Source organism: Cibotium barometz, chromosome 25 (genome assembly GCF_041138505.1).
Source record: "Cibotium barometz isolate CiBa-2024 chromosome 25, ASM4113850v1, whole genome shotgun sequence".
In the NCBI taxonomy this organism is placed as follows: Eukaryota; Viridiplantae; Streptophyta; class Polypodiopsida; order Cyatheales; family Cibotiaceae; genus Cibotium; species Cibotium barometz.
The window spans coordinates 46,599,691-46,611,672 of record NC_141070.1 but is presented as its reverse complement, the minus strand read 5'-3'; the positions used below and the strand labels follow the sequence as shown (position 1 = coordinate 46,611,672).

Genomic DNA, 11,982 nt, shown 5'->3' with positions numbered 1-11,982 from the left:
GTTAACTACCCAGTCTTTTCAAGCACATGCCTAAACTACCCACTCTTTCCAAGCACATCTTTACTTGGGGTTATGTTAACTTTGTGCAAGATGGACAGATCTGTTAACTACCCACTCTTTTCAAGCACATGCCTAAACTACCCACTCTTTCCAAGCACATCTTTACTTGGGGTTAAAATCAATGGCTTAAGAACTATACAAGGATGTACTCTTTACTTGAAATAAAAATGGATGGAATCATAAAAAGGGATGACAGTAAGGTTATAGCTTCAATTGGGATCACAGAAGACATAAATGTTATGCAATCATTATATGGGAGTTAGTTATGAAATAATCATTAAATAGGAGTTAGTTATGGAATAATCATTAAATGAGAGCTAGTTATGCAAGCATTTATTATATAGCATAATTATTGAAAATGAAATATAGATTTTATATATTAATGACATTATTTATAATTATTGAAGAATGTTTTTATGTTTGTCAGAATAATGATTATTTTTAAAAAATGAGTATAATTTTTAATTTTTTTAAATATGTATAGAATTAATACTTAGATTTTAAATTCGTTGTCATTAGTTTGTTGAGTGTTTGTGAGCTGGTTTTCTGAGAGCTTTTCTTACCACGGAGAACACTTCTTTTCACATTTTTGTGGGAGGTTTGGAGAGTGATCCTATTGTTAGAACTATACATGGTCGTTTTTATATTACTAAAGCTGATGATTTTGATTGTATATTATGTCCTCACTCTGGATTGAAATCAAACCATGAGATGATGGTGTAGATCATGTTATACCTATCCAGTCAGGCGAGACTTGCTGAAGAGGAACCATGTTATATCTTTGATAAAGATATAACAACAAAATAGCTTGTTATTCCAATATTAGGAGAGTCAAGCAACACTACAACAAGCATCCCAAAAGAAGTCATTATTGATCTTACAATAGGAGATTCTCCCACAGGTACACTAGTTCAAAAGAGTGTGGTCAAATACTTATTGTCTGAGGAATCTCATGTTGGTGTTCTTCGTAGAATGTCATTAGCAATCACACATATTGAGAAAGTAGAAGGGATTCCTCAAATCTATAATGGTAATGTGGCTTTTGAGTTGCCGAATGTACGTGATCCTTCGACCTCTCCAATGCAAGGAATGGAGCAAGCACATGATGGCCATTGTTGAGTGAAACTTGCAAAGAGTCATGTGAAGTTTCCTAGAGTTGTATGAAAGAGTTCATGTGGAGGCTTATTTGAGTTCACTTATGCCTTTTGTTGAAGTGGAACTATGAACGGCACACTAAATACAACATCATGGATTGGCAAGATTATTGTCTTGGCTTAATTTCAATAAATCTTGATTTATAAGAGTATTTATTGGAACATTATAATTTTTCACATAATAGGCAAGCTCACACAGAAACTTCCCTCTTTGGGCTTAACAATGGATGGATATGGATCAGTAGCTTGTTTCAACTATAAGAACAAACCTGTATGTAGAAGAATGTGTGGTGTACATTGTACTATTGTATGCCTGCTAACCCACATATGTCGAGATTGATAATACATCAAGGGGAACATTTGCATGAGGTGCAAAGGGGCACATCAAGGCACACATTGCAAAAGATAAGAGCTTGTGCAAGAGGTAGTTTCAGAGAGGTGGCTACAAGTGATGCAAGGAAGGTACAAATGGACACCAAACAACTCGTATTGGATGCAATTGTTAGGAAGCATACAAAGAATGATCAAATATTAGCAACATGGAGTTGTCACTATTATTGGAACACATGCATCTCCTAATTCAATGTCAAAGGTAATGTTAATTCCATATTGATTTTAATTGTTTGGTAATTCTTGTTAATGATCATTTGCATAGTTTGTTAAGTTGTCCAATTCTCTTGTAGATTCAGGAGGATGGTGCATGCTTCTAGGATGAACGATTCAGTGCAAGGAGCAGAGTCAAGTATCCTAGAATTGAAGAGACAATGCACTTTTGAATTCTTCCATGGTAGTCATTTTCTTGGGTAAGTTAGACTGGTATTATGTGTTTAAAACATCAACCATAGGGGCTGCATCTAGATCTGGTGAACTATATGCGCCATACAGGAGATGGGGATTTGAGGAAGGCTTGGGTTTGTTTTGATCATGTCAGGTGTGTGCAAGGATGGACAACAATGGCTGCATATGTATATGATCCAAGATACAGTTTGGTCTTGTAAAGTTCTTAAAAGATTTGATCTTGTTTTAAGTACTTTTCCAATTGTTGTATGATGGCATACAGCCTGCAATGATAATTGCAACTTGTGAAATGAAAGATTTGATCTTGTTTTAAGTACTTTTCCAATTGTTGTATGATGGCATACAGCCTGCAATGATAATTGCAACTTGTGAAATGAAAGAGAAGAACATAGTGGCACAAGTGCTTTTCTGGGAGATGATTCACAATGTTGTGGTCCAAAAAGGCTTATCCAAGCCAGATTTTTTTGGCTTCATGGGGCTGATGAGGCTGGAGCTAACTAGAGGGCAATTAGGATAGTCTATAATAATGGACCAGAGAATATATTTGAAGGTTGTGAGCATTCATGTCTTTTTCATTGGGAACAAAGCTTAAACATTCATACAGTACAATATGTAGTTAGGAATTTTCAAGAAGAGCACAAGCGACTATGTCGTTAGTGGCGTTGTACATTAAGTAAGAAAGAGGCACTTTTAAAATACAGACACATTAGATCGTGGTGGATAAATGGTAAAGTCACTGATGCAAACTTATCAGCCATGAATTGTTGGCTTAGTTGGTGGCATACTAGATATCCCTAGTGGAGGAAACATCTTGTAGGGGTAAGTATTACTTTCTTGGTTTTCAAAAAGAATAGCTTGTATTTTGAATTTGAATTATCAACTTAACTATTTGGTTATAGAATGTGGTTAAAGCGTGCAATTAACTTGGGATGTCGACGACGCTAGTGTATTGCACATGCTGACCATCAATCTAGAAAAATTGAAACATGCAAGTTGGTTAGCAGGAGAGGGTTTCAAGGGAACCCTCTTTATATGATGTAGTTTTTTCAGACCTCGCTAATGCCCTCTTGCAATCTACAAGAAGCATGCATTCATGAAAGGTAAATATCATGAAGCATGCATTCATGAAAGGTACATATCATGAAGCATGTCCTATATAACAAAGTTGATGGAGAAGGCCAGAACATCAAAAGCTCCAAGTCCGTCAAGCACTAGCAGATTGGTGGGGAAAGCAATGAGTGGCACGCCAATGCACATGTAACCAAACTTGTTTGGTGATAACATTACCGTTAGTCGACGTCGAAAACTCATAGTTACAAATCTTGAGGAGATAACTCATCACATTGTCCAGAGTATGTCACAGAAAACCAGCCACGCAAGAAACAAGGTAGGAGATTAAGCTTTCCACCAACTATTCCTTTAGCTACAGAAGGTGCTCAACACAATGCAGAGGGAGAGACAACTGAAGCAGAGGTGCAGGAAATTGTGGAGAGTGACATACATAATTCAATGTGGGCTATACGTCGAATATCTCTACATAGGAAGGTAGCTTGCCAAGGATGGTTAGGTGGCCAATATGGCAAGTGTAAAAAGAGCATCAAGAATTGCGGGCAAGGTGTTCTAGCTCCTTCTTTCTATGGTATGAGAGAATGGTCTGGGGGGCAAAGGCGTCAATTCATGTGGTTTGGTAACAGCAGCGTGGATCGTACTTGGAGAGTATGTAACACCATCTATCAATCACTTGCTAGACCCCCGGTTGTTTGGCTAGTGGGACGAGGTACAAACTTAACTGTGGATGAGATCCGAGCATTGGAGGCTGGTGGGTTTGTGTTGCAAATGGGACAATCTCAGGAAGCAAATGATGTAGGCCAACAGTCAACAAGGTATAGAAGTGGCATATCGGATATGGCAGCCAAGAGAATAGATTCGGCAATTTTAAGCATAGCTACGATCTTTGAGTATTTGGTCATTAAGGTTGGAAAGATGGAAGTGTTTGTAATTGAGACTGAGGAATCACTAGTACGCAATGAAAAATACCGGGGGACTATGGGAAAGAATCCATCATGCACATGTCCCAATTTTCAAATCAGGGTAGGTGTTGGACGACCATATTGTGCATGCAAGCACTTTTATTTTGTATATTTGCATATCTTTGGGTTAGATGCAAACCATAATATGTTACATCAACCCACTCTAAAGATGGAGGATCTAATGAGAATGTTCAGTAGGCAGGAGAACAATGTGAAAAGGTCCTAGTATTGTTTATGACATTGTACTATAGTTTTTAAAAGATCCTTCATGTTACAATAATAAAATGTTCTTTGCCTCAATTCTCTAGCAAGGACTATTTACTTTTCGTTTTTTTAATGTTTTAGCAAGACAATTATTATGGTTATATGTCAATGGCTTAACTATATTCATTCCATTTATCTACTTTTCTAAATAAAGGGGATAGCTATGCATGTACCTTTATAAATTTAGGAAAAATCCATGCATGTACTTTTCTAAATTTAGTGGGACAGCCATGCAAAGTACCTTTTTGCTTTTTGCTTTGTGTATCTATAAATTTGACCCCTATCTCTCATTCTAATCCTCACTTCCAAATCTTGTTGCCTCCCTCTCCCTCTCATTGTATTTCTCTTCCTCACTATCGTTCTCTTCCTTAAACTCTCACCATCATCAAGTAACCTTTGTTGATCTCTAATGGCTTCTTCCAATGGCCCCAGCTATACTTTGAAGGAAACCTTGGATAGAGTTTGCAAAGATTTATGTAAGAAAATGGGCGGAGATGCGGCATAACATCTCAGAATCACTATGACAGAGACCCGTAATCTTTGGATGAAGATGCTAGCATATGAGCCTATTAATTATGGAGATTTGTATGTGTGGAACAAACATGAAGATTGGAAACGCTCGACACTTGGCGAAGTTATGGGTATATTGCCGAAGAGACGGAGGAGCCCCTAAGAGAGGATTTAAATACTAGAGTAGCCCAAAAAAGCATATAGGTGTAGAAACCATAGGTAGTTATGGTATGTTATCCATTTTAAACAATGTTTGATTGCACTAGCGCTTATACATACGTAGTTGCAGTTGTAATTACCTTTTTTGGAATAAAGTGGTCTCAACTATAGATCGCCTTGTCTTTTGTATTAATTACCTTAATAAATTTTTGATTTATTATTGTTTTAATTAATTATGTTGAATTCTTGGTTTGTTGTATGTTACAGTTATGATATAAGAGTTGTATTTAGAAGGTGTATGTGAATGAACTTGGCTTTATCTGTAAAATTGAAAGTGGTATTTTTGATCCTAAGGATGTAATGTCGTTATGTTCTTATCTCTCGCTCTCGCTCTCCCTCTTCCTCTCAAATAATTAGGCCCATGATCTCAATCATAGTTGAAAAATTTTTAACCTTAATAAATTTACATTCTTCACTACTTCTTAATATCTAGTACGCATGGCATAGTGGATATTTTGCTTAGAATGAAATTACCTTGTATGTATAATTCTTTACATTATTTACCTTGTTAATTGTACTCACATGCAATGATCTGTACTCACATGAAAAGGCTTCAAATGATATACAATCACATACAAAGGCATGCAATGACATGCAACACTATGCAAATGACATGCAATACTATGCAAAGGGCATGGAGTACCATGTAATGACATACAATCACATACAAAGGGCATGGAGTACCATGTAATGACATACAATCACATACAAAGGCATGCAATGACATGCAACACTATGCAAATGACATGCAATACTATGCAAAGGGCATGGAGTACCATGTAATGACATACAATCACATACAAAGGGCATGGAGTACCATGTAATGACATACAGTCACATACAAAGGCATGCAATGACATGCAACACTATGCAAATGACATGCAATACTATGCAAAGGGCATGGAGTACCATGTAATGACATGCACATGTAATAACATCTAGATGCAATGCAATGTATAGTAATGGCACATACATGCATTGATATGCAATTAGATAATAAAGGCATGCAGTGACATGTAACACTATGCAAAGGGCATGGAGTACCATGCAATGAAGGAGAGGGAGAGAGGCAGAGGATAGAGAGAGCTACCAAAGAAAGCAAAGAATAGAGAGAGTTAGAAAAGAGAGACAATGATAGAGAGAGGGAGGGTGGGAGAGTGAAAGGGATGGAGGGAGAGGAGAGAGAGGGTAGGTGGGTCGAATAAAGAGAGAGATGGGAGGGAGAGGAGAGGGAGGGAGGGAGAGGGAAATGAAGGAGAGAGAGAGAGGGGGGGGGGGAGAATAGAGAGAGCTACCAAAGAGAGCGAAAGATAGAGAGAGTTAGGAAAGAGAAGGATAGAGAGAGTGAGATAGGGAGGATACAGAGTGAGAAAAGAGAAGGGTAGAGAGAGTGACAGAGGAAGGATAGAGAGAGTGAGATAGGGAGGATACAGAGAGTGAGAAAAGAGAAGGGTAGAGAGAGTGACAGAGGAAGGATAGAGAGAGTTAGCAAAGAGAGACAAGGATAGAGAGAGTGAGATAGGGAGGATACTGAGAGTGAGAGAAAAGAGAAGGATAGAGAGAGTGTCAGGGGAGGATAGAGAGAGTTAGCAAAGAGAGGGAAGGAGGGAGAGTGAAAGGGAGGGAAGAAAGAGAGAGGGAGGGAAGAGGGTGGGAGAAGGAGCGAGAGGGTGGTGTGGGCTGGGTTGGGCTGGGCGGTGGTGGGCGGAGTGGTGGTGGCAATAGTTAGAGAGAGATTGTTTAAGTAGAGAGAGAGCATCCAAGAAAAGCTCCCTCCACCAAGCTCCCTCAAAAATCACACTCTACTTTTACAGTTTGAGTTTACTTTCATAGTTCAAATTTAGTATCATACTTATGGTATAGTCTCCTTCTATGAAAGTAAACTTAAAACATCCTAGTTTACTTTTTTAGGCCTACTTTACTTTACAAAGTAGAGAACAAGGTAAATTGTAAAAGTTAACTCAATGTATTTCATCTTTGACTTGACTTTGTAAAAGTGATTTTGGGTTTTGAGAGAGATATATAAAGCATTAACATAAAGTAGAGTACTCATTCATTGAGAGACATATATATCATACTTTTAGTATTTGAGAGAGAGAGAGAGAGAGAGAGAGAGAGAGAGAGAGAGAGAGAGAGAGAGAGATAACATAAAGTTGCTCAATTCAATCATTGAGAGACATAATAGAGAATTATTCGTTCAATATACATAACAAGGAAAAGAGACATATAAGACCTCTTGGATTCATACATGTAAATAAAGAGACGTACAAGACATATTTATATTCACCACAAAAGGGATACATGAGATGTTTATATTCACCATAAACAAAATTTTCCTTACATAAGATGACATTGGCATACATGGAAATCAAACACGAATATTATCTACAAAAAGGCACACTATTGTTATGTGCATATACTAGGAGCCTAACCCACCCTAGGCATGTGAGCATGGGAACATGCTCTAGTGGAGCAAGGGTTAGGTCCAACCTTGGATTGAGGTTAGGGTTAGGCAACCAAGGGTCACACATGGAAATGGAGAGTCAAGAGTCACTTGAGGGCCCTCCTATATAATAGGGGCATGGAGCACTCTCAAGGGATGTTCTCTTGTGTAGAGCATTGTGTCTACTCTCTTGCCATTTCATGCTAGAGCTATGTGCTGCTAGAGTGAAGTCATATCTCTTGGTGGTATGAGAAACCAAGGTAAGGTATGTGGTACTTCATTGTATTTATGTGTGCACCCTTGGGCTCAGGGGTGGTCGGGTGGATGAGTATATGTCTGGTTTATGCATAGTTATTAGCTAGAGAGATTTTTAGGGTTTTAACAGTGGTAGCATGAAATGGAAAGAGAGTAGACACAATGCTCTACACAAGATAACATCCCTTGAGAGTGCCCCATGCCCCTATTATATAGGAGGGCCCTCAAGTGACTCTTGACTCTCCATTTCCATGTGTGACCCTTGGTTGCCTGACCCTAACCTAACACAAGGTTAGACCTAACCCTTGCCCCACTAGAGCATGTTCCCATGCTCCCATGCTCACATGCCTAGGGTGGGTTAGCCTCCTAGTATATGCACATATAATGTGCACATAACATACTTTCCCTCTCTCAAAACATTGCACTCTTGCAATGAAAAGAAGGAAAACTACGCTGAATGTTCTCAACTAACTCCCAAGTCGAATCCTCAATTTCCATGCCTTTCCACTTAATTTTAACCTCAAGGATTAAGCAACTACGAAGTTTCCTTTCCATAAATTCAAGTACCTTTTCAGGTTCATGTGGAACATAAGACAAATCTTTGACTTCAACGAGTTCTTGAGAAGTAATTGTGTTATCCTCACCTCCCAGATTCTCTTTCAGTCTACTGACATGAAAGACTGGATGAACTCTGACATGTGGAGGTAGTTTTAGCTCATATGCAATATCTCGGAATGGACCACAATATCTAGGAGATAATTTTGAGCACTTTTCTGTTGACAAAGTCTGAGAATCTTTAGGAACTTTTAAATAAACCAACACTCCTGGCTCAAAAGACCGAGGTGACACCAGCATAAAACCGTGCTCTATCCTAAGCACTCCTGATAGAATCCTGAGCTTGGGTCAGCATTTCCTGATCCTCTCACAGCCCGGTAGCAACAAAGAACTCAGCGATAACTCCTCTCACAAGTCGGCAACAACAAAGCAATAGTAGCAACAAAGATCTCTCTCTCTTCTCTCACAACTTGGCAGCAAAGAAAGAAGTCGGTAGCCCCCCCCCCCCTCCTTAGGACTATTTAACATGGTGTTGGAGTTGTGGGATCAACGGTATGACGAGTAGAAAGGGGATTACATTAGAACTCAAAAATAGGATCTAGACCCAAAGCTATGCATCCTAACCTACACAAACTAAACAAAAAAATATCCTTTCACAATCTTTGATATACCTATTTTGCAGGCTAGTGCTCTTAATCCAATTGTTTAGCTAGTCAAGCGTGCACAATAGCTTTTGCTTAACGTCGGACACTAGAATCAATATTTAGGTGGTGCACACAGATTCGATCGAGAGAGGAGAAAAGCTCTCAAAACGACCTTAGTGCGTTACACTATCGACGTCATGTTCATAGAGCATAGAAAGACTAAGCCTTGCAGCAAGTTTGCTTGCACATCTAGGAGGCGCGTGGGTGGGATCAAGAAGGAAAGGAGAGTGGGATAACACCCAAGATCGAACTTTGGAATATCAAGAGGGGAAGGGAATACCTGAAGAAGCAGCAGACACTCGGATACAAGGCAGGAATATGTGGTTTCCTGCTAGTGGGTATTAGATGCCATTCGGGACGGTTGCAAGGCTAGGGAGGGGATTCTACGAACAGAAACGGAGGGGGAGAAGAGATCTATGTGCTATAGTAAGTAGTACAAGTCAGGCTAGTGGGCGAAGGAAATGAGGTGGTGGTGGTGGTAGTCGGCCATGAAAGGCGAAGAGTTACTGGCCAGAGGAGTTCACTGTTTGGTCCGAGTTTATCTCATTGCATTTAATCGCTCACGTCGACATTATCTAACGTTAGTCCATGTAGAGAGAATTACAAAAATCTTAAGAGTTCTAACATGCCTATTTTAGAGAAGATTTGCTCGCGGGCCGAGTTTACTCGATGCTTGATCGGATTGACTATGCACTGGCTGCCCGAGATCTTTAGTCCGAGTTTATCTCTAGTCCAAGTCCGTATTTACTTTTACGACGCCCAAAACAATCAAGTGGCACGCAGAGCTCGATATTGTTGTGGCCACACTACCCCTACCGTTGATCCATGACTCCAACACCGTGTTAGATAGTCCCACGGTGTTGGATAGTCCCGAAGGGGGTTGTCTCGCAACTTTTCACTGTCTCACCGTACCTTCACAAAACACATTCTCTGGTGATCATTTCACCTCATGAGGTTATGAACAGCAGCAGTTGTAGCAGTGGGCAATGAGGGCCATCAAACTGCCGGAGCCCCCAGGCAGCAGCGGGGCGAGCATACCGGAGATCTTCGGCCGAGGCATCTCCTGCGTCGTCCGGCGGGCTGTCATCATCGGCAATGGTGCCCCTGGCGCCGAACATCAGTGCATAGGCCTCATCAACGCGTTGGGTCTCGCTGACAACTCTTCCTTCTTTGTATGTGGACACACACCTGCCCTCTCCCCCCCCCCCCCCCCTCTCTCTCTCTCTCTCTCTCTCTAACATGAATGCATTTTCGTGTTATTGCAGCCCCTTCAGATCATTATTGGATAGTGGTTCTCAAAAATTCTTTTTTGCCGTTTCTTGCCGTAGCTAGCTACCTAGGGTTTAGTCTTGTCTTAAAAGATCATGGGCTGTTTACAAAAACTATTGAAAAGAAGAGGGTTTTTGTATTCGGCTCGTTTTGAAGGGTTCTTTTTCCGTGTCTGTAGTAGCATTTATTGGCTGGGTTAGGCTTGTCAAAGGATTCTTGGCCAGATGCGTCTGGCGGAAAACCTTAACCCGCCACATAGCACAGATTGAGTAGATCCATTAAATCTAAATGCCATGTCCCGAAAGGGGTCTGCAGCAAAAGTCTTTTGTCACCCTGAGGCCGGACGTGAGGCTTGGCACAGGACTTGTCCTTGGATCGTGTTCTTAGCAAGCTCATATGTCTGACATCCCGATTTGCATACATTCAAGCGGGGAGGAACACGCCACTATAATTTTCGTGTTATGTTGATGGGTTGACCTAAACACCCAGTGGGCTATACGAGTTCTTGTACTATTAGCTAGAACAAGAATGACGATAATTTGTGGAAGTGGAGTTGTAGGTGTAGACACTGACTTCACGACGTGAATGTAAGGGATTCATGTGATGGAAACCGTGTTTCTCACGATAGAATCCTCCCAAGATCTCCTGAACATAAGACACACAAGTTAGTAGTCCAAGCTCAGGCTCATCACCCAACTATAGATCACCATCAAGGATCACCCAACCATAGATCCACATCAAGAATCACCTGCGAGCATCGGGCTAAGGTTCCTATTCATCATAGATCCATGCTTGTCAACCTTGGTGTCCCAAACCACCCAAGTTTGCCGAGCCAAGGCCCTCGACAAGCTATCTGCATCTTGGATGGACATATCCATGAGTGGATCAATCCCTTGGTCTAGGTACATACCAATCTTGCCCTCAAGACTAACATGCACAATAGATCCACTCCCCATAAAAGCATAAAGCAATCACTTATGAGATTTTTAACTTTTAAGTGTTTATAACCTTACGCCATTATAATCAGCGTGCTTTTTTGGTCCTCTAACCCAAGATTAGATCAATTAGCCCTATGTTTAGCATTTGATACGTAACGTGCTTTCCCTCTCTAGACACTTCTACTCTTGGATACGAGTCTGGGAGGAGAAACGTGCATCTAGCATTGCTACCAAGGAGCTGTTGATCGACTCTGGTTGCCAGCCAGTGCTAATTCAAGTTCTCATCACGACTACATTAAATGGGAAAGTCAGCAACGAAGCCCTCTTAGTACAAGTATCCTACTCCAAGCTTCCGCATGTAATAGTGGTATCGAAGCCTAGGACAGTCCATAGGTAGAGTTTGTGCATGCTGAATTAGGGTTTCTTAAAACTAGGGCCTACCAAAATTAGGGTTTCCTTGTTTTGCATTAGTAGCATTGCACTCCGCTCCAGCTTGCATAACAAATAAGGGTTTGTGTTTTTAGGGTTTTAGCCCATTTTTTCATGTAGAGGATAGGTTGCATGTAGTCTAGGATTTACAAAAGTCCCAACCTAGGTCAAGCCTAGATAGGAAATTGTTTATTTTCAAATGCTTCTTTTGCAAGAATCTCACCCCAAGGGAGCATAATGAATGAATTGAGGCTTTTGCAAGGGAGGTTACAATCAACGCGACGGAAAAGATCATGGCAGCATTGGCAAAGGCCAAGATGGAGTCACCTAGGGTTGTGGAGCAGCCCAAGACTG

The 11,982-nt window shown here is 40.5% G+C and overlaps 1 protein-coding gene across 2 annotated transcripts in view; it reads left to right on the top strand.

The window, feature by feature from the left end:
- The first annotated feature begins 9,803 nt into the window (after positions 1-9,803).
- Positions 9,804-11,982, top strand: part of LOC147624635 (mitochondrial fission protein ELM1-like) — an 89,468-nt gene continuing 87,289 nt past the window's right edge. The window contains exon 1 of one of the 2 annotated variants that reach the window (XM_086819654.1): positions 9,804-10,164. In XM_086819654.1, coding sequence (XP_086675780.1) covers positions 9,979-10,164 — 186 coding nt within the window. In that variant the 5' untranslated portion in view covers positions 9,804-9,978. The remainder of the gene's footprint in view (positions 10,165-11,982) is intronic. The other variant, XM_086819653.1, reaches the window with a different exon arrangement.